Source organism: Molossus molossus, unplaced genomic scaffold, assembly GCF_014108415.1.
Source record: "Molossus molossus isolate mMolMol1 unplaced genomic scaffold, mMolMol1.p scaffold_m16_p_4, whole genome shotgun sequence".
In the NCBI taxonomy this organism is placed as follows: domain Eukaryota; kingdom Metazoa; phylum Chordata; class Mammalia; order Chiroptera; family Molossidae; genus Molossus; species Molossus molossus.
In genome coordinates, this window is record NW_023425377.1 from 33,147,933 (window position 1) to 33,171,351 (window position 23,419).

Sequence of the window (23,419 nt, forward strand, 5' to 3'; positions counted from 1 at the left end):
TGTTTTTTTTAAATTAACAGACTTTATTTATTTATTTACTTTTTGTTAATCCTCACTGGAGGATATTTTTCCCATTGATTGTTTTTTTTTGTTTGTTTTGTTTAAGTGAGGGTGGGAGGGAGGGAAGGAGGGAGAGAGAGAGAGCCAGAGAAACATTAGAGAGACATTGATTGTTGCCTCCCAAAACAGGGCAGGGATCGAACCTACAACTCAGGTATGTGCCCTTGACTGGGAGTCAGACCTGCAACCCTTAGGTTAGAGTGCTGACCATTGACCCACTCTGGCCAGAGCAACAGACTTTTTTTTTTTTAATTTTTAAAAAATTTTTTATATTTTTATCCTCACCCGAGGACACCTTTCCATTTTTTGTTCAGATAGAGTGGGAGGGAGAGAGAGGAAGAGGGAGAGAGAGAGAGAAACATCGATGTGAAAGGGACACATCGAAGTGGCTGCCATCTGCACGACCAACCAGGGCCGGGGACAAACTGCAACCGAGGTACGTGCTGCCCTTAGTGGGAACCGAACCCAGGTCTCTTTGGACCACAGGCTGATGCTCTAAACGCTGAGCCAAACCGGCCAGGGCCAACAGACTTTATTTTTTAGAACAGTTTTAGGTTGACAGAAAAATTGAGCAGAAAGTACAGAGATCTCTCACATAGCACTTCCACCCAACCCCCAAGTTTCCTTTATTAAAGCATTGCATTTGTGTGGTGCATTTGTTACAATTGATGAAGTCATATGATTAACTGAGGTTCATTGTTTACCCAACCTAAAGATGAGGCTGGCAGATACAGTTCTATAGATTTTGACAAATGTATAATGTCTTGTATCTGCCATTACAGTATCACATAGAATAATTTCACTATCCCCCAGATACCCAGTGCTCCACCTATTTATCCTCCCTCCCTCTGGTGACCAGTGATGTTTTTACTGTCTCTATAATTCTGCCTGTTTCAGAATGTCATAATTGGAATCTTCCAGCATATAGCCTTTTCATGTTGGCTTCTTTCATTTAGCAATAAGCATTTAAGTTTCCTCCATGTCTTTTCATGGTTTGATAGTTCACCACCCCCACCCTATTTGGTTTTGGTTGTTCTATTGCTTAAATATGTTTTTTTGTTTTTTTTATCCTCACCCGAGGACATTTTACCATTTTTTGTTCAGATAGAGTGGGAGGGAGAGAGGGGAAGAGAGAGAGAGAGAGAAACATAGACGTGAAAGGGACACATCGAGTGGCTGCCACCCACATGACCCAACCAGGGCCGGGGACAAACTGCAACCAAAGTACATGCCCTTAGCGGGGACCGAACCTGGGTTTCTCTGGACCGCAGCCCGATACTCTAACCGCTGAGCCAAACTGGCCAGGCTTTTGCTTTCTTTTTTATTGATTTTTTTTATAGAGAGAGGAAGGGAGAGAGAGAGAGTGAGTGAGAGAGAGAGAGACATCAACGTGAGAGAATGATTGAATAGCCCCATAATGAAATCATTTGGAGAAGAAAGAAATAATGGTCTTCAAAGTGCTGGATTAGGGATAATAACTGCAAATGAGCTCTGAAACTTACCTGTGATCTTTCTGGCAGTGAGTGCGAAAAGGGAACGCAAGAATTCCACACCAGCCCTGGCCGGTTTTGTTCAGTGGTTAGAGTGTCGGCCTTCAGACCAGAGAGTTGCTGGCTTGACCCTGGTCAAGTGCACATACCTTGGTTGCGGTTTGGTCCCGACCCTGGTCAGGGTAATGCGGGAGGCAACCAATTGATGTTTCTCTCTCTCTTCCTCCCTCCCACTCTATCTGAAGATAAATGGAAAAATACCCTAGGGTGAGATTTAAAAAAAAAAAAAGAAAAAGAATTCCACACCTGTCATTAACTAATAAAAGGAAGAACCTATATCAGGTAGTCATGAGTCAAACTTCCTAACACTGACTACAAGAAGAATTTATTACACTTTATTCAGGCACTGGTCAGCAACCTTATGTGTAATAGTATCTACACAGCACTTTTACAAAGGATTTTCATGTGAATTTCTCTTGTGTGAGTGATTCTCAACCCTTTCACAATTAATATTTTCTTTTTATAAATGCTTACTATCCTGAAATAAAGTTCATAGATAATATCCTATCTGCACATTTACTCTGTAAAGAAAGTCACTACCCTAACTAATATAAAAGAGAAAATGATTAAAAATTTTTGAATTTTTTTTTTTTTTATCCTCATCCGAGGACATTTTTTCATTTTTTGTTCGGATAGAGTGGGAAGGAGAGAGAGGAAGAGAGAGAGAGAGAGAAACATCGACATGAAAGGGACATATCCAGTGGCTGCCTCTCGCAGGACCCAACCAGGGCCAGGGACAAACTGCAACTGAGGTACATGCCCTGAGCAGAAACTGAACCTGGATCTCTCTGGACTGCAGGCCGACGCTCTAACCGCTGAACCAGACTGGCCAGGGCAAAATTTTTGAATATTTAAAAATGCTTGATCTCAACTACTCTAGAAATCTCAATGAAATAGCCCATTGTATCTACACAGATTTTTATTTTTTTTTAAATATGTTTTTGTTGATTAAAAAATTTTTTTTTTCTTTATTGATTTTGGAGAGGCAGGGAGAGGGAGAAATAGAAACATCAATGAGAGAGAACATCGATTGGCCGCCTCCTGCATGCCCCCACCGGAGGGATCAGGCCCGTAATCTGGGTATGTGCCCTGACTGGTAATTGAACCGGGACCTTTCAATCCATAGTGGATGATGATCAATCCACTGAGCCACAACAGCCTAGGCTTGTGATGAGAAATTTTAAGATTTGCGTTCTGCCCTGGCCAGGTTGCTCCGTTGGTTAGAGCACTGTCCCAATGTGCCGAGATTGTGGGCTTGGTCCCTGGTCAGGGCACATACAAGAATCATCCAAAGAATGCATAAATAAGTGGAACAACAAATCGATCTTTCTCTTTCTCACTCACTCTCCTCTCCCCACCCCCAAAAAAGTCAATAAAATAAATTTAAAAGATTTACTTTCTTAGCAACTATCAAATATATAATACAGGTCTTTCTTGATGCTGTGCAAATTTTAGGATTGTTCCATTTCTTTTAAAAATGCCATTAGAATTTTGATAGGGATTGCTTTGGATCTGTAGATTGCTTTGGGAGGTATGGATATTTTAACAATATTCTAATCCATGAGCACAGAATATTTTTCCATTTGTGTTTTCTTCATTTTCTTTCATCAGTGTCTTAATAGTATTCATTGTACAGGTCTTTCACCCCTGCTTGCTGCAGCTCTGTCTGTCTCTGTATCATTCCCCTTTCTGACTTCTCTGTGTCCCTTTGTTGCCTTTCTCTTTTTCTCTTCCTTCTCTTGTTTCCCAGCTTTCACATTTTACCTTGTCTGCCAAGATGTGCCTCAATTCTTATCTGTCTTTTTGATTATTGCCACCCTAGTGGGTATGATTGTGCTTTTACTTTGAACCTATCTGTGTCTTTTTATTAAAAGTGGATTTCTTGCCCTGGCCAGTTTGGCTCAGCGGTTAGAGCGTCGGCCTGTGGTCCAGAGAGACCCGGGTTCGGTTCCCGCAAAGGGCACATACCTCGGTTGCAGTTTGTCCTCGGCCCTGGTTGGTTGTGCGGGTGGCAGCCATTCGATGTGTCCCTTTCACATCGATGTTTTTCTCTCTCTCTCTTCCTCTCTCTCCCTCCTACTCTATCTGAACAAAAAATGGAAAAATGTCCTCAGGTGAGGATAAAAAAAAAAAAGTGGATTTCTTGATGATTGCATATAGTCATGCTTTTATTAAAAAAAAATTTTTTTTTCTTTATTGATTTAAGAGAGAGAGGAAGGGAGAAGGAGAGAGAAACATCATTGAGAGAGAACATCGATTGGCCATTTCCTGCATGCCCCCACTGGGAATTGGGCCCACAACCTGGGCATGTGACCTGGCGGGGAATCGAACCGGCGACCTCTTGATGCATGAGTTGATGTTCAACCACTGAGCCACACCGGCCAGGCACATATAGTCATGCTTTTAAATCCAAGCTGACAACCTTTGCCTTTTTATTGGTGTGTTTAGATCATTTACATTTCAAGTAATGATTGGATTGAAATCTACCACCTTACTACTTGTTGTCTATTTGTCTCATTTGTTCTTTACTTATTTTCCCCTCTTTTTCTGCATTCTTTTAGATTATTTTTTATGACCCTCTTTTACCTTTATTTTTTTTTTAGCTTATTAGTCCTCAGTAAATAAATTAATTAATTAATTAATACACACACACACACACACACACACACACACATACACACTTTTTTCTTCTTCTTTTTTTAGTAAAATATTTCTTGCCCAGCTGGTGTGGCTCAGTGGTTGGGCATTGACTTGTGCACCAAGAGGTCACCAGTTCAATTCCCGGTCATGCCCAGGTTGTGGGTCAAATCCCCAGTGGGGGGCATGCAGGAGGCAGCCAGTCAGTGTTCTCTCTCATCAATGTTTCTGTCTTTCTCTCTCTCTCTCCCACTCTGTCTAAAATCAATAAAGAAAAAAAATTTTTTTGTTAGTTTTGCCCTGGCTGGTTTCGCTCAGCGGGTAGAGTGTTGGCCTGAGGATTGAAGGGTTGTGGGTTCGATTCCAGTAAAGGGCACATACCTGGGTTGCAGGTTCCATCCTTGGCCCTGGTTGGGGTCATGTTGGAGGCAGTCAATTGATGTGTCTGTCTTACATCGATGTTTCTCTCTCCCTCCCTTCCTCCCACTTTATCTGAAAATTAATGGAAAAATATTTTTGGGTGAGGATAAACAAGAAAAATTTTCTTAGTTTAGTGGTTATCCTAGTTTTTATAATATGTCTAAGTTATCTCAATCTACCTTTTTTTTTTTTTCAGTCCTCACCTGAGGATATTTTTATATTTATCTTCAGACAGAGTGGGAGGGGGAGAGAGAGAGAGAGAAACATTGATGTGAGAGAGAGACATACTGACTAGTTGCCACCCACACAACCCCAACCGGGACTGGGGATGAACTGCAACTGACGTATGTGCCCTATCTGTGTCTTTTTATTTATTGGCTGGAATTGAACCAGGGTCTTTCTCGTCCACAGGCTGATGCTATAATTGCTCAGCCAAACTGGCCAGGGTTCAATATACCTTTAAATAATATTATGCCACTTTATCTTATTTTTTTTTAATTGATTTTTAGAGAGAGAGGAAGGGGGAAAGAGAAAGAGAGAGAGAGATAGAAACATCGATGAGAGAGAACATCAATTGGCTGCCTCCTGCGTGCCTCCCACTGGGGATTGGGCCCATAAGCTGGGCATGTGCCCTGACTGGAAATCGAACCAGCGACCTCCTGATGCATCTTAAGCGTCAAATACCTCCCGCAGTTTCATTTTTTTTAGTTATACATTTTACATATGTTATGAAGCCCACAGTATATTATTATTTTTCTTTGGATCAGGAGATGGCAAGCTTGTCTTGTAATGGGCCAGGTAGTAAATATTTTTGGCTTGATAGCCAGTCAAGTGACTTTACTGGCTATATCTTCATTACAATGGTCTCTTTAACTCTGCATTTGTTGTGAGAAAGCAGCCATAGACATTATATAAATAAATGGTTCAGACAGTCAACTATCTTTTAAAATGATTAACAATAAGAAAAGCATTTCTATCTTATTCATCTTAATGTATTCTGTTTCCAGTGCTTTTCATTTCTTTGTAAGTTGCCATATGTTAATATGTTATCATACTCCTGAAAGAACTACCCCTAACATTTTTTTATAGTGTATGTTTGCCAGAATAAGCTTTCGCAGCTTTTGTTTGCTTGAATTTACCCTTTATTTTTAAAGCTATTTTGGCTGTGTATGTAATTCTGGGTTAATACCTGTTTTCTTCGCTACTTTGAACATGTCATTCCACTGTCTTGTGCCTTGCATAGTTCGTGACAAGATGTTGCTGTAACTCTTTTTTTTCCCCTGTAATGCATCATTTCTGTGACTTCAAGATTTTGTCTTTGGTTTTCAGTAGTTTGATTATGCTACATCTAGTTTTTTGTTTTCATTATGCTTGGGTTTCTCTAAGTGTCTTGAAATTGTGGTTTTTTAAAAATTTGTTTTTGAAAATTCCTGTCCATTGTCTCTCAATATTTCTCCTGATCCATTTTCTCTCTCTTCTACTGATCTTTAATTATACATATGTTAAACTGCTCAATATTGTTTCTTATGTCTTGTGTGCTATATTCTATTTTTTTTTTTTTTGGTTGTTTTACAACTTTTTTCCTTTGTTTTTTCGTTTATCTTCAAGTTTACCTGAATTTTAACTCCCCCCCCCAATTAGGAACACTGTAATTTATATTCTGTGCTTGAGATTTTCTGGCCCATTAGGTTGAATTTGAAACACAACCCATGAATTGATTGTTACACATTCTTAGGGGACATTTTTGTTTTTTCACTACCAAGTTATCAATAGACACGTTTCTTCTATTTTACTCTGGCTAGAAGTTTATTTCTTGCCAGTAAACACTGGCAAGTTGGCTCAGTTGGTTGGAGCATCATCCTGGACATCAGAAAGGTCGTGGATTTGATTCCCAGTCAAGGCACATACCTAGGTGGTGGGTTCCATCCCCAGTGGGGTATGTATGGGAGGCAACCTGTTGATGTTTCTCTCTCTCCTTTCCCTTCTCTCTCAAAAAATAATCAATGGACATATCCTTGAGAGATGATTAAAAAATAAAATTAAAACATTATGAAGTACGCCCTGGCCGGTTTTGCTCAGTGGTTAGAGTGTTGGCCTGCAGTTCAGAGAGACCCGGGTTTGGTTCCCACTAAGGCCACGTACCTCGGTTGCAGTTTGTCCCTGGCTCTGGTTGGTCGTGCGGGTGGCAGCCACTCGATGTGTCGCTTTCACGTCGATGTTTCTCTCTCTCTCTCTGTTCCTCTCTTCCTCTCTCTCCCTCCCCCTCTATCTGAACAAAAAATGGAAAAAAATGTCCTCAAGTGAGGATAAAAAAAAATTATGAAGTAGCCCTGACCGGTTAGCTCTAGAGTAGAGCGTCGACCCATGGACCAATGAGTCACGGGTTCAATTCTGGCCAATGGCATGTACATTGGTTTCGGTTTGTCCCCGACCCTGGTCAAGGTCGTGCAGGAGGCAACTTTCTCTCCTTCTTACTCTATCTGAAGATAAACAGAAAAATATCCTCAGGTGAGGATTAAAAAAAATTTTTTTTTTATTTTTAAATTATGAAGTAAAAGTTTTTGCAGATATATCTGTGCACATGCAAATAGTTTTTTTTTTTTTTTTTTTATTCTCACCTGAGGACGCTTTTCCATTTTTTGTTCAGATAGAGTGAAAGGGAGAGAGAGGAAGAGAGAGAGAGAAACATCGACTTTTTTTTTGTTTGTTTGTTTGTTTTTTTTTTTTTTTGTTCAGGTAGAGTGGGAGGGGGAGAGAGGAAGAGAGAGAGAAACATCGATGTGAAAGGGACACATCGAGTGGCTGCCACCCGCACGACCAACCAGGGCCGGGGACAAACTGCAACCGAGGTACATGCCCTTAGCGGGAACCGAACCCGGGTCTCTCGGGACCACAGGCCGACGCTCTAACCGCTGAGCTAAACCGGCCAGGGCTGCAAATAGTTTTTATTGCCAGTGGAATAAGGCTAAGAAGCAAGATAAGCTTATTCTTCCTCACCTTTTTCTATGCCACTTAATTTGTGGATGCCCTGAATGCCATTAGAATATGCTTTCACATGTCCTCTAAAAATTTTCAACCCAAACAGCATTATGTTCAGGTGACCATACTTTGGAAGGGTACCCAAAAGACATCATCTGCTCCTGGATTGTGTTTGGCTAAGTAAACAAAGTGGAAGTCACATATCATTCTGCAGAACAGTTCAGAACACATCCTCTGAGGTTTCTCAAAGAAAACCAAAAGCTGCCCTGGCCAGTTTGGCTCAGCGGTTAGAGCGTCGGCCTGCGGTCCGGAGAGACCCGGGTTTGGTTCCCGCTAAGGGCACGTACTTCGGTTGCAGTTTGTCCCCGGCCCTGTTTGGTTGTGCGGGTGGCAGCCACTCGATGTGTCCCTTCACGTCTCTCTCTCCCTCCCACTCTATCTGTACAAAAAATGGAAAAGTATCCCTGGGTGAGGATAAAAAAAAAAAGAAAGAAAACCAAAAGCCATCATAAAAATGTATCTTTCTTGATGACATAATAGCAAATAAATGAGGAAATAGCAGGCTACATGCCCTTGAGAGTTGACAGTGCAAGGACACATGGCATCGATTTCCAATGTAGAGGCCTTTTACAAAGCAGTGACTTGAGTCTAGATTATGTCATCCTGAGTATTGTAAGCACATTCTGTGCATATCATTTGTCATATAAAAATAAGTTCCCTCTTCATGGTTTATTTTTCCTTTTTGGCACATTCTGAACTCCAGAATGTTATATCTGCTATTTGGCTTTTCATAAACTATCAGGCAGGATCTCTGTGAGAGTCTGCTTTGAGAGACTGTACATAATTATTTGTGATACATGACTCTTAATTACATTGTCATGGTATATCTCTTCAAAATAGCATCTGATCATTTATTGCCTTTTAAACAATAGACAAGGTGTTTTCTAAAGACTCTTTTCGGAAATCTACATGTTTCTTGGAGCCTTTCCCGATCTCCATACTGTGTATCTTGGGCATTTTTAAATGTGAGGACTAAACCAAATTTTCTGTAACTTTATTGTTTGAATTTTGACTTTGTAACTACTCTTTAAGGTAGACATTTGAGTTTACTCAGTACTTATCCTTGTTTAAAACTTGCATGGCTCAGATGTACTTAGGCTTATAGTAGATTGGCTAGCTTTGGTGACATCTCTCTGGCCTTTGAGGTTGGCACAATCCAATATAGCTACCTTAGGGAGGGGCGGTGTGGCTATGGAAAAACATGTTTTTGTTGTTGACTGTTCTTGCTTTCTAGTAATTTTATTTTTTGCTCAAGGGATTTAGTATCTGTTCAGATAATTTATTTTTAAAGGCCACATAAGTAATGACTTGACCTCTAATCTTAGATTTGAAAATTTCCCAGACACTAATAAAGATAATGTCTGATGACCTATTCTTTGAGAATACTACTCACTGGCCAGCAATCAGTGCTATTTAAAAATGTATACTTTACTCTGAAAATGACTTCCATGGCTAAAAGACTTTTTTAGAAAAATTGTGCGTGTAATGACATAATTTGGTGACTCGTAGGCCTAGATTTAGAATACTTTTTTGCATGGTGACACTGAGACTTAGTACAGTTCTAAGCAACTCTTCCTCAAATATTGTACCAAATACAGATGCTCTTCAACTTAAGATGGGTTATGTCCTGATAAATCCACTATAAGTTGAAAATGCATTTAATACATATAACCTACTATAAACATCCTAGCTTAGCCTAGCCTACTTTAAATGTGCTTAGAACACATACATTAGCCAACAGTTGGGCAAAGTCATCTAACACATAGTCTATTTTATAATAAAGTATTGAATATCTCATGTAATTTATTGTGTATTGCTTTCATGCCATTGTAAAGTTGAAACATCGTTAAGACAACTCATCATAAGTTTGTAATTATTTCTGAGAAAACTATTCTATAGACCATAATCTTATCAAAAATAGCACCTGTAGCTTGGACTAATAACAACATTTGGACACACATGGTTATAGAGTAATCCTTGTTTTGCATGAATATATCGGTAAGATTTTTACAAAGGATCAAGTTATGAATGAAGACTAGGATGATCAGTTAAATTATCTGGGCTGTCCACATCAGGACACAGGCTTAATAATTAGTAGAACAAAAGAGACGTTCACCAGACCGTATTAATATGTGTGACAAGGTATATTCATGAAGAAGAGGTGAGGAAAGCAGTTTTCTCCCAGATGTCTGGGGAAAATGAGAGTTGCCTTTTTTGGTCTGTTTTTACTTGTCATATCTGTAATAACAGACCCTCTTGCTAAGAACCTATTGAGATAGTGTTGTTTTGGTGAGGTTGGTAGAGGAAACTGCATATTGCTACCTTGATGTTTGTTTGTTTGTTTGGCTTTTTGTTAAGAGATGATATTTAGTTCTTTGTTAGAAACTTTAAGTTATGTACAAAGAGAAGAAACAGTTCACTTAATTAATTGTAATCTTTCATTGAAATCTGTTATAGCCTAGTTGGACAATCCTGAAAGAGATTTAAGTGATTGAGGTTTTCCCTTACTTCCAGTGGAAGGGAAATATTTCAGTTCACTTACTTGAGACTATAAAATAGTTTGTTCTTCTTTTCCCTACAGCAAGAATTATGAACATAAAGTCACAAAACAGATTCAGTGTTAATTTTTAAAGCTTCCCCATATTTCCATCCTCATCAGTTGTAAATAATACGCCTGACTGGAAAATGGAAAAAATTGAAATTTTCCACTTGTGCATTTTGAGCTTTTCAGAGGTATTATACACTCTGGAAATAATAATAAAAGATACTAGGCTTTATACAGTGCTTTGTGTTAGGAACTCATATAAACACTAAAGCATTGATCCTCACACAGTACTTGATTGTGACTTTAAAAGGTCATGAGTTACTGCTGTTAACAAAAAAATAAAATAAAATAAGATTGGAGGGAGAACTCTAATGTATAAATATTGTTTAAAAATATCTAGATAAAAGTTGATACAGATAACTGGAAAAATAAAAATTTGGGGGATTCTTATTGTTTGTTAACTTTCCTCTTAACTTGTAATAGATTTTTATCCCTTTCTGTTTTTTATTTCCCTTTTGTCTATGAATTTACTTGAAGCCTGATTCCCTTCTTAGATAAGGCAAAATTTACTTTTAAGCTTTTATTCCTTTTTTGCCAAGAAGGCTTAGACCTGTGGCAGTTTTTGGAGTTTGTCACATTAACATGATGCACATTATTAATCCTGAATTGGGAGATTATTCCTCTGGCTTTCTTAGTTTAATATTTGTGATATATAGCTGTTGATTTTGATGAATAAAGTGGTCATGTGGCTTAATCTTCAATTGTTTTGTGTTTTGTAGGTTTATTCTTCAGTCCAAGGAGGTAATTCACAGTCAGCTGTTAGAGAAACAGAAAATAGCAGAAGAAAAAATTAAAGAATTGGAAGTAAGTTTTGAGTGAATATTTAAGTAGTCATCTTCTAGGAAAAAAACAATTATCTCATTGTGTCATAGTAAATTAAAATGTATCCCTGCTAAGGTCATGTCATTATCACTTTCATTTTTAAAAGAAATATGTCTTTATTGATTTATTATTATTACTATTTTATGCAGAACAGAATTTTATTTAGGACATCTGTAAAGCAGATGGGCTGAGTCCAAAATGGCCTCAGCCTGTTTTTATTTATTTTTTAGAGAGAGAGGAAAGGAGAGAGAGATAGAAACATTGATGTGAGAAACATCTGCCTCCTGCATGCACCCTACAGGGGATCGAGCCCAAAACCCAGACTTGTGCCCTGACCAGAAATTGAATAGGGACTTCTCAGTCCATGGGACGACACTCAATCCACTGAGCCACACTGGCCAGGCCGGGCTACTTTCATTTTTTAAAAATTGTGTTAGCTCTATGAAGTAGTCAAATTAATGGCAGTGTATAAGACACAAAAAAGTCTCTTGAAACTGTAGGGAACTTTGAAGAAGATTAGATGCTGTTATCCTGAGTGTATTTTCTCCCTTGTGTTTGAATGAATATATCTGTTTTTAAAAAACAAAAATAAAAACACAACATGCCCAACTGGTATGGCTCAGTGGTTGAGCATTGACCCGTGCACCAAGAAGTCGCTGGTTCAGTTCCCAGTGAGGCCACATGCCCAGGTTGTGGGCCAAATCCCGAGTGGGGGCATGCAGACGATGTTCTCTCTCATCGATGTCTCTGTCTCTCTTCCTCTCTCTCTAAAATCAATAAAGAAAAATTATTTAAAAAATAAAAACACTGCCCTTGCCGGTTTGGCTCAGCGGTTAGAGCATCGGCCTGCGGTCTAGAGAGAACTGGGTTCGGTTGCCGCTAAGGGCATGTACCTAGGTGGCAATTTGTCCCCGGCCCTGGCTGGGTCACGTGGATGGCAACCACTCGATGTGTCCTTTTCACGTTGATCTCTCGATCTCTCTCTTGCTCTCTCTCTCTCTCTCTCTCTCTCTCTTCTTCTCTCTCCCTTTGAACAAAAAATGGAAAAAATGTCCTTGGGATAAAAATAAATAAATAAATAAATAAATAAATAAATAAATAAATAAATAAATAAAAACAAACATTGCCTGGCTGTTGTGGCTCAGTGGATTGAGCATCACCTATGGACTGAGAGGTCCCTGTTCGATTCCTGGTCAGGGCACGTGCCTAGGTTGCAGGCTCAATCCTCAGTAGGAGGCCTGCAGGAAGCAGCCAATCAATGTCTCTCTCACATTGATGTTTCTGTCTCTCCTTTTCTTTCTCTCTAAAAAAATCAATAAAAACATTTAAAAATAAAATAAAAATAAAAACACAACATATATTTAAGTACTACATATTGTGGTGGTAGGGCATGAGCATGGGTAATGAGAATAGTAGTTAAAGGATCTTGATATCTCTTTGATGCATTGTGATTAACATAGATTGGGTTCTAGACAAAGACCAAGTATTAAGCTATAATTAATGAACTGTCTGAAGGATGGTGCTTCAATGAGGAAAACAAATTATTATTATTTTGTTTAGCGAAAAAGATTAGTATAGGTAAACATAATTTAGTGAATTTTTGGAAAATTGGAGTTTATTATTAAAATGTCCTTATACATTAAGACTTTTGATGAGATACTCTTTTTGGGCTTTGGTGAAAGGTGCATTCTGCATATAGTAAAAGTTGGACTGGAGAAAAACTGGTTATTTCTTTGAGAACAAGATTTCCTGAGATGGGGTGGATACAATGACTTCATAGGTCACTTTATCTAATTTGTGTGAGTACTATTTGAGGCAGTGGTCCAGAATCTGAGTCAGCCCTCTGCTGAATTGGTGAAACAATCCCTTGCTCTCTGGGAATTTTTCAGGGGCACTAACTTGGTATGGTCTGGGTGAGCATGTAGTGGCTGATTTTTGTTTGACTACGGATGATAATTTAAACAAACGTAATAATAGATTTGTAGTTTAGAAAGATGTATTATAAAAACAAAACAAATAAGCATACACACAAAACAAAAAAGAAAAAACTGTTATCCTGCAGTAATCAGGTTATCATGTCCTATTTTATCATTTTTGTCAGCCCAACTATGTAGATTGAATTTTATATTCTCTAGTGTTTTCAAACTAAAGTATCTTAACTTGTCCAGCCAGTGTGGCTCAGTAGATTGAGCATCGGCCCATGGACTGAGAAGTCCCGATTCAATTCCTGGTCAGGGCTCATGCCTGGGTTGCGGGCTTGATCCCCAGCGAGGGGTGTGCAGGAGGCAGCTGATTGATGTTTCTCTCGCATTGATGTTTCTCTCTCTCTCTCAAAAAAAAAAAATCAATAAAAACATTAAAAAAAAGTATTTTAACTCCAATCACAGCTGTTTCACGTAGATAACAAAAATATGATTTTGCAACTAACTTTAGGTAAATATATCTAAAAATTGTCCATGTGAATAAGTAGCAAGATGCAAAATAATATGTATAAAATTCTCTTACAATTTTCATCTTGGATAAATTGTAACTTTTATAATTAAAAAAATTAATTATCAAGGTAAAATTGCCACAGATAATAATTTTAGCATATGATTTAGTTTTGATGAGTATTAGGAAATTTATTTTCTAAAAGTTTCCTTTCATAGATTTTCAAATACTGGTTAAGTAAGTATACTGATATGTCAGTTAATAGAAGTAGATTACCTGATTTGTTGGTTCCTGTTTGAAATGCTAGATATAACTAGAAGAAATTAGCAGAGTTAAACCCTAGCTTATACCCTAGGAAGTTATTTTGTCTTATTTTCTTTTTAATCTTTCATTTTACTGTTGTTTATTTTATAAAAGCAATATAAATGCATTATAAAAAAGAAAAAGAAAACAAATGATAAAATGAAAATATAACCTTCCCCTCTTCCCTGCACACCCCCATATGTCTCCTTTGCAGTCATGTGTATCATTCCAAACTTTATTTTATAAACAAATTCATACATATATAAACACATTTTTTTAAAAAGGAGTAATTATTCTGTATGTACTGTTCATCATTTAATATCTTTCCACTTTAATAATATAAATCTAGTTTATATTTAATTTCTTGTTTTCCATTTCTCCTACCATTGTAGGTAGGAGAAATAGTCAATTATTGTATGAGTCCTACCTCTACATTTAGTATATTCTCTCAAACTGCCCTAACCTGTATTGTTAATAGTATCACCCACTACATACTCTGTCTTTCCTGAAGCAATCCTGTACTTTTCCACTGCTGTACCTTTATAGCTTTGTTACTTCAGCCTGAAATGTATGAATGTGTACACAACTCACATGTGCACTCATACACACAAACATTGGTAATTGTAGTGTTCAGATTTTCTTCCTGATATTTTTCTGCTTATTTAGTTATTGAGAGAGATGTATCAAATCTCCCTTTATGATGGTGTTTATCAGTTCCTCCTTAGTCTTTCAGTTTAATGGGCAGTAGTATTTAGAGACTACTATCTGGGTGCTGTAAGTGCTCATTATTGCTGTACACATAATTGAGAGGATATGTTTCGTTTTGCTTAATATGTTTAGGAATTTCTCAGCTTTTTGAAAGGTAACATTCCACTGACTTCTGGCTTCCATTGTTGCTATTGAGAAGTCATCTATCAGTCTAAGTGTTGTTCCTTTCTTTTTTTCCCCTCTCTAGTTACTTTTCATGTTGTTTCTTTTTCTTTTTTTAATCCTCACCCGAAGACATTTTTCTGTTTATTTACAGAGAGAGAGAGAGAGAAACAGAGAAACATCGACATGAGAGGGACACATCAACGGATTGCCTACCAGCCAGGGCTCTCTTTCTTTCATGCTTTATAGTTTCTCTGGGATATGTGTAGATGTGGATTTAGTTTTTTTACTTTTTTCGTAATCCTACTTGGATTAAGTTAGGCTTTCTGAATCTAGTGGGAACCGAACCCGGGTCTCTCCAGACCGCAGGCCGATGCTCTAACCGCTGAGCCAAACCGGCCAGGGCAGGCTTTCTGAATCTAAAGATTAGTGTCTTCCATCAATTCTAGAAAAGTTTTGTTATCTGAATATTACTTCCCTGTTTTCTCTATTAAATGGCATTTTCTTTTGGAATTTTTCCTCCACCTATAAATCATCTACAGTAGCATCTTAACTGGTTTTTCCATCTCCAGCTTTCCCCCTTCCAATCCTTTTAACATATTTAAGTTAGAATGACTGTTGTAAAATGTTAAATTTGGTCATATTGTTACCGGAGAGCCATCTGAGTCTGAGGGGGCTCTGCTCCTTGGCTCTTGTTACACTTGCAAGAAAGAATTCAGATGCGTGATAGAAAGCAGTGTTGAAACAGAGCAAGTGCATTTGTTAAGAATACACTTGGCATAAAGCACAAGGGGGCAACTCAGCTAGTCTGAGTGCCTCGCCTGGTGGGGGGTGGGGTTCAAGGGTTTTATACTCCCCTATAGGTTTCAAGGTTCCCCTGCCTGATAGACTAGATTTCAAGGTCCCCCTGCCTGATAGACTAGATTTCAAGGTCCCCCTTATACACTGTTGTGGCTTTTCCCAGATTTTGTGAGAACATCTGGCGATTTTACCTTGGCAAGTCCCAAGACTGCTGACTTCTTTGTTCAGTGGGTGAGATAAATTCCCCTTTTACCCTCTTCCCTTCCTCCTGCCCTAGCAGCTATTCTGAGTAACATCCCCCCTCAAGTGATACCATCCGATGCTTTTTTTTTAATCCTCACCCGAGGACATTCTTCCATTTTTTGTTCAGATAGAGCGGGAGGGAGAGAGAGGAAGAGAGAGAGAGAGAAACATCGACGTGAAGGGACACATCGAGTGGCTGCCACCCGCACGACCAACCAGGGCCGGGGACAAACTGCAACCGAGGTATGTGCCCTTAGCGGGAACCGAACCCGGGTCTCTCTGTACCGCAGGCCGACGCTCCAACCGCTGAGCCAAACCGGCCAGAGCGCTTTTGTTTTTTTTTTAATTTGTCTCCCAGACTTCATCTGTCCTTCGATTTAGCTGGCACAAATGGTATTAATTGGGTCTTGATTCTCTGTTTTCCCAGGCTAGGGTGGTTTAAGCTATGTATTGTCTAGTTAGGGAGAAGCGATAAAAACCATTTGCTCTCAAGTGTCCTTGGTTGGGGAAGATAAGGTTTTGCAGTTCACAAGCTAGCTGTAAGCTGTTTGGTCTTGTTTAATTTTCTTGTCTTAGTTCCCCCATTCTACTTGCCCAAGAATTCTCCTAGCTTCTTACTATCATGCTACAATATTACTTCTCTTTGTAAAATCCATCATTATTCTTAGGGTAAAAGTTCAAACTGGTTAACATAAATGACTTCTGTTTATTTTTCTCTTCTCTCTGATTTTTTCAGCCTTTTCTTACACTGTATGCTTCAGCCATGCAGAGAAATATTCTGTTTTTATAACTTGCTGTGCTTTCTTTGTTTCTACTAGGTCTTTGTAAAAGTAGTTCTCTCTAACTACGAGGATCCTTAGGGTCTTAGTTTAGGATTATTTATCTTGAGAACCATTTTCTGATTTCTAGATCTTAAATTAGGTGCTTTTTCCTTGTTATCCTTAGTTTCATAGCACAACGTGGGAATTTGGGTATATGAGCTCTCACTAGTTGAAGTAATTACAAATATGGCTTCCTATTACTTGCGAAGCTAGATACAGATTCAGAGCTCTAAGTAGTTTTCCCCAAGGCCTCCTTTCAAATATGTAGTCTCTTCTTCTGGGCCCTAGTACGTCTCACCAGTTTAATTTGTTTTGTCTTAATCCTGTTTAATTATCATTAGCATTGTTAATTTCTGCCCTCAGATTCCTTACAGTTAAATTGGGGAGACACAATTTATACATAACTGTGGAGACTACGGGCCTGACTTTCTATTTAGCAGGTTTTTAATCTCTGAAGCAGTAAGGTTATTTTTGGTCTGGGTCCATAGGTCCAGTTTTTTTTTTTTTTTAATTGATTTGAGAGAGAGAGAGAGAGAGAGCGCAAGAGAAATGTTGATTTATTGTTCCACTTAGTTGTGCATTCATTGGTTGCTTCTTGTATGTGCCCTGATGGGAGATCGAACTCACAACCTTGGTGTATTGGGACAATGCTCTAACCTAGTGAACTACCTTGCTAGGGCTCATAGGTTTGGTTTCTGATCAAAGCAGTTAACTTGGCCTACTGTGTGTACGCCTCCTCTCTTCCCCTCCCAACAGTCTGTATAAACTACACTATAAATAAACCTTTTCTATGACCTGGCGATGGTCTGATTCAGGTTCTCTAATTTTTTATTTTTTTTTAATCCTCATCCGAGGACATTTTTCCATGTTTTGTACAGACAGAGTGGGAGGGAGAGAGAAGAAGAGAGAGAGAGGGAAACATCGATGTGAAAGGGACACATCGAGTGGCTGCCACCCGCACGACCAACCAGGGCCGGGGACAAACTGCAACCGAGGTACATGCCCTTAGCGGGAACCGAACCCGGGTCTCTCCGGATCGCAGGCGGATGCTCTAACTGCTGAGCCAAACCGGCCAGGGCGTTTCTCTAATTTGATAGCTCATTTCCATTAGTATTTCATAGACTCTCTTTTATTCATCTCTATTCTTACTGTTTTTTTATGTTTGCCCTCTCCAGAATTTTTTTTTTCTATCTTTCTTTATGAGTGCAAAGCTTACTTAGAATTTGTTTAGCTTTTGATAACTCTGTTGTACTGTGCGTACATTGTCAACCAACTGGGTGGCCTTACCTGCTGGCCCTTTTCTCTTACAGAACAGAGGTGGGGGTACTGTAACCCTGTCCTCATGTGCCCTTGGTAGGGAGGTAGTTATATTACTAGGAAGGTAAAGACAAGTAGTACTGTTTTAACCTTGGAAAGATAGTCTTACTGTTTCTCTTTTTAAAACTCCATATTCGCATTTTAATACCCCTGTGGGTTATTCGTCAGACTATAATCACTTAGGTGGGATTGTTTAACAAAAATTTTCATAACAGACTCACAATATAATCATGTTAAGTAGATTTTATATTTCCTTTATAAAGATGATAGATCAGATTCTGAGAGAGAATATCACCATTTCATCCTAATAGTGATTAGTAGATCAATCAGTGATGCCGATTCTTGTCAAGAGAAAATATAAAGTGGTTGCTTTAGCATTACAGATAACAGTGTTCTTGATGTCATTGAAGGAATTTTCTATTTTTAAAAATATTGATAATACAACTCTTTAAAGAAGATGGCTGAGTATATACCACATCATATAGTATATGTTGGTCTTAGAAAGTACAAAGCATAATTATTTATTTATTTGTTCTCACCTGAGGACATTTTTTCCATTGATTTTAAAGAGAGTAGAAGGGGGGGGAGAAAGAGAGAGAGAGAAACAAATAAACATTGATATGAGAGAGACACATCGCTTGGTTGCCTACTGCACGTGCCCTGACTGGGGCCGGAGATTGAACCTGCAGTTGAGGTACGAACCCTTGACTGGGAATTGGACCCTCGACCTTTTGGTTTGTGGGCCAATGCTCTAACCACTGAGCTACTGGCCAGGGCCAAAGCATAAATTTTTTAAATGACATGAATATAATTGGGATTTGGAATTATGACTCTGAGTCACATCTGTTTTTGTAAAATATATATATTTTTAAATGTACAGCATTCTACAAAGAGAGAGAAATCTTTTTGTTGAGAAAAGTTAGTTTTACTTAAAAGTTGAGTTAAAACCTATTGATAGCCCTGGCCGGTTTGGCTCAGTGGTTAGAGCGTCCGCCTGCGGTCCAGAGAGACCCGGGTTCGGTTCCCGCTAAGGGCATGTACCTCGGTTGCAGTTTGTCCCCAGCCCTGGTTGGTCGTGCGGGTGGCAGCCACTCGATGTGTCCCTTTCACATCGATGTTTCCCTCTCTCTCTCTTCGTCTCTCTCCCTCCCACTCTGTCTGTAAAAAAAATGGAAAAATGTCCTTGGATGAGGATTAAAAATAAACACAAAAAACCTACTGATAGATTGAGGAGATCTATAGAGTGAAAAATACATTCTGTATTTTTGTTTACTTTTGGGGGCTAATAAGGAAATACTTAACTTGTGGACTTTTTTGCAATTAGGAAAACTTAGATTCAGCATTCAGATGAGCCAACACTCAATTTCTGACCCCTTGCCTTATGAATCTCAGCTATTTGGAATCCTTGAGATAACTAAGGTTTCATTAATGTATTTGAACACATTTTGCCCTGGCCGGTTTGGCTCAGCGGTTAGAGCGTCCACCTGCGGTCCGGAGAGACCTGGGTTCGGTTCCCGCTAAGGGCATGTACCTCGGTTGCAGTTTGTCCCCGGCCCTGGTTGGTTGTGCGGGTGGCAGCCACTCGATGTGTCCCTTTCACATCGATGTTTCCCTCTCTCTCTCTTCCTCTCTCTCCCTCCCACTCTGTCTGTACAAAGGATGGAAGAATGTCCTCGGGTGAGGATAAAAAAACAAAACAAAAAACACATTTTGTCCACCATACTTTTATTTCTCTTCTTTGTTCCAGGTGGGGGCCCGAACAGGTACTGCCTCAGGCTAGTCTGCCTTTAGTCTAAAGCCCCCATTGTATTTTAGGCACGCGCAAATACTGTTTGACTACTTTCCTTCCCCTCTGCTCTGACGTGGTTACCCTCCTTTTCACCACCCTGGTTAGCTCAGCAATACAAAATAAAAATAAGAATAAGGAAACTCAGGACATTGTGGCCTGCATAATGCCACTTGTGACGCAGAATGTTACAAACCCAGGGTTGTGAAATAGCTCTCTAGCCCATGATATAAGTAAAGTCTAAGAAACTGTGTAAAAGTCCTGACTCTCACAAAAATGGCAATTTTGGTTACACAGTGGTTCCTGAAACAAGAAGGAAGAATAGTGGCAAGAGAACTGGATAGGAGGTGCCTGTGACACTGCAGTTGGCTGAGTTCTGAGACTCTGATGAGAAAATGTTTTCGAGTTCTCATGATTGAGGAGATTTTACTCTGCCTATTGAGGATAATTTTTTCCATAGTATGGGTGGTAGACACTTGGATGGATGTCCAGTTTTTGCCCCAAGTATTTTATTTTAGAACTGGTATTATTATGCATATGATGGTGGCCTCCTTGGAGGTGATGTTAAGTGGACACTATGATGTGATAGGCACTGATTCTTGTCTGTCTTTTCAATGAAGAGAGAAGGGCAGGTGAGAGCAGAGCCAGCGACAGAATGTTTTTTATACATTAAACACGAATTACACCCAATAGTTCATCTGCTTGCATAGCTCAAAGTTTAGAATCCATTAAAAAGTTAGTCATTTATTTTATAGTGAAATATAACTTTTACAGAAATATAGAAATATATCTTAGAATCCATATAGCTTAATCAATAATTATAAAATAAATACTTGTAACAATCATCCAGGCCACAAAATAAAAAACTGGCAGGACACCAGAGCCCCTCCTCAACCCTCCCTTCCTAATCACAGTGCCATCCCTGTTCATTCCTCCCCACCCCCAACTACTACCCTAACTTTTGTGATAATTATTTCCTTTTTTGAAAATACTACCGGTGTATCCCCAAAACAGTATAATTTAATCTTGCCTGATTTTGAACTTTTTATGAACCAAATCACTATATATATTTTTTTTTTGCCTAGCTTATTTTGTGTTTGTGAAGCACATCCATGTTTCTGGAGATTGTGATTTGTTCATTTGCATTGCTAATATGGTATTCTATTAGATAGATGTACCATGATTTATCATTCCTGACAGTTCGTTTTTACCCTTAACAAGTCAAGATGTCCTCATAGAATGTTTGCACAGTTTAACTCTTAGCCTCTTGCTGAGGGAAACTATTTTTTCAGAGATGTCCACTCACCTTAACCCAGCAAAATTTGCATCCTGGAGAGAAGTATACAGTGTCTCTACTCTAAAAATTAGTTTGACAATTTCCCACCTTCAGTAGTAGCTAGATAGCTAGGCACCAGAATCTTTTTATTTTTATTTTAAAAACTAATTGCAAGTTAGTAAATTATCTCTTTTTTGTTTTTTGTTTCTTTGACTTGGGGAGTATCCCCCCCCCTTTATTGATTTTAGAGAGAGGAGGGGGGGGAGAGAGAGAGAGAGAGAGAGGGAGGGAGGGAGAAACATTGATGAGAGATAACACTGATTGGCTGCCTCCTGTATGCCCCCCACTTGGGGTCAGGCCCACAACCTGGGCATATGCCCTCACCGGGAATTGAACTGGTGACTTCTTGGTGCATGGGTTGAAGCTCCACCACTGAACCACACCAGCGGGCTGACTTGGGGAGTCTTAGTTGAAGTTTCTCTTATTGTCCCACACATTGGGATTTCAGACATGAATACACATCCCTTTATAGAGTTCATTTGCATTCTCAACATTTATAAAAATGGATGTTTGTTTTTAAAATAGTTTTTAGTTATTTAAGACAAGTCTAAAAGAGCCTAATGGTTGGAAACTGTAGAGTTTATAATGAACTATATATATTCTCTATGTCCTGGTGTCTTAGGGCTTAATGTAGCTATGTAATCCTCCTCTGTGGCTTTCAGAGGAGGGGCATGAGTCTGAGAAACCCTCTATTTGCTCTTTTTTCTGGTTGAGTATTCTTTATTGGTTCTACAGGGGTTTACAGCTCTAATACAACTAAATAATACAATAATTAATAATAATACAAGATTAAACCCAGTGTTTTGTGTACCCACAACTAAACCTTTGTCCACCTCTATATTATCAATGCCTTGGTCAGTGTATATGTGTTATGATCCAAGTGCTAATATTTGCCCAAATATAAACTATCTATGATATATTTAATCTCTTCAATGGAGATATTTCAGATCTGGTGAGAACTTAGATGTAAACAGTTCAAATAGATGTGTCCTACTAACTAGACAGCCTTTTTTATTTCTCTGTAAAATTATATTACAGAGATCTTTACACATACACTCCTTTGATCTGTTCATTGATGTGCAACTTCATTTATGATTAAGACAAAGGAAGGATTTGCATTCCAATTAGCCCAGATTAGCATCTCAATTTGGTTATTTTTTCTTTCTGGATACATTCCCAGGGATCCTTTTTTTTAAATCCTCACCTGAGGACATTTTTCCATTTTTTGTTCAGTTAGAGTGGGAGGGAGGGAGGGAGGGAGGGAGGGAGGAAAAAGACAGAGAAACATGAAAGGGACACATTGAGTGCCTGCCACCCGCACAACCCTACCAGGGCTGGGGACAAACTGCAACCAAGGTACACGCCCTTAGTGGGAACTGAACCCGGGTCTCTCTGGACCACAGGCCAACATTCTAACCGCTGAGCCAAACTGGCCAGGGCATTCCCAGGGATCCTTGATTCCCTTCCTTGGACTACTTGTCTATACCCATACCAGATTATCCCTTTGAATGCTTCAGAGGGGTGTTGACCTCAATCTTCCCTACTGTATGCTTTATATAGTCTATACTTTTCTTTCTTACCATAAATATTTTTCCTTAGGTCCCCTTCCTCCCATGCCTGAGAGTTACTCTGGTCATTTTCAGCCTGTTTAGAGAATGATTGCTTTTGATGAGTTAGATTGTGAATTTTAGTTCATGTTATTGCATGACTTCCTGCACTTATAACTAGATGGTAAGATGAAGTTAATCAGTACACTGTACTTGAGATCTTACAGCTCTTATTCTGAGCAGTAAATCACAGGTCTCCTCTGACCTGAAGTAATAGATGCTGGCTAGAAGAAGTGAATTGTTCAGTACTCAATGTGGACAAGGCCACATCTATGTTAATGAGCACACTGTCCATGTCAGCTCAGAAGAATAAGATCCAAACTGGTGTTTGAACAATAAATGGAGATTTCCAAGTCTACTAGATTTAAAACAGAGCATTCATTACCCTAAACCTCTATTTAAATGCCTTCTGTTGAGTTAGGAGTTCTGGATTCTAGACCTTGCTCTACTCTAAGCCTTAGTGTCCTTATTTGTAAAAGCAAAAGGGTTGGATTAGAAGATATCTAAGGTCATTTCTATTAAATTTATCATTATAACCTTGGTCTTTTATGAATTGCGACTGTAGGAGCAAAAATGCCCCTTCAAATGAAAAGATGAAGGGAGGCAAAGAAAAACAAAAACAGTTTTCTTTCATGTGCAGATCATTACCTTAATTTAAAATGTTAATTGGAATCTATTTCTGAAGCTAAAATAAAAGTAGTCTACCCATAGCTTTGCCAGCTAAAATGTAATACAAGGTGACAGTATCTCCTTGGTAGTAGTTGCTTCTTCA

General features: G+C 38.9%; 1 protein-coding gene across 1 annotated transcript in view; it reads left to right on the plus strand.

The window, feature by feature from the left end:
• PFDN1 (prefoldin subunit 1) overlaps window positions 1-23,419 on the plus strand; it is a 70,093-nt gene that overhangs the window by 15,689 nt on the left and 30,985 nt on the right. The window contains exon 3 of the mRNA XM_036241412.1: window positions 11,031-11,115. Within this exon, the coding sequence (XP_036097305.1) occupies window positions 11,031-11,115 (85 nt within the window). The remainder of the gene's footprint in view (window positions 1-11,030; window positions 11,116-23,419) is intronic.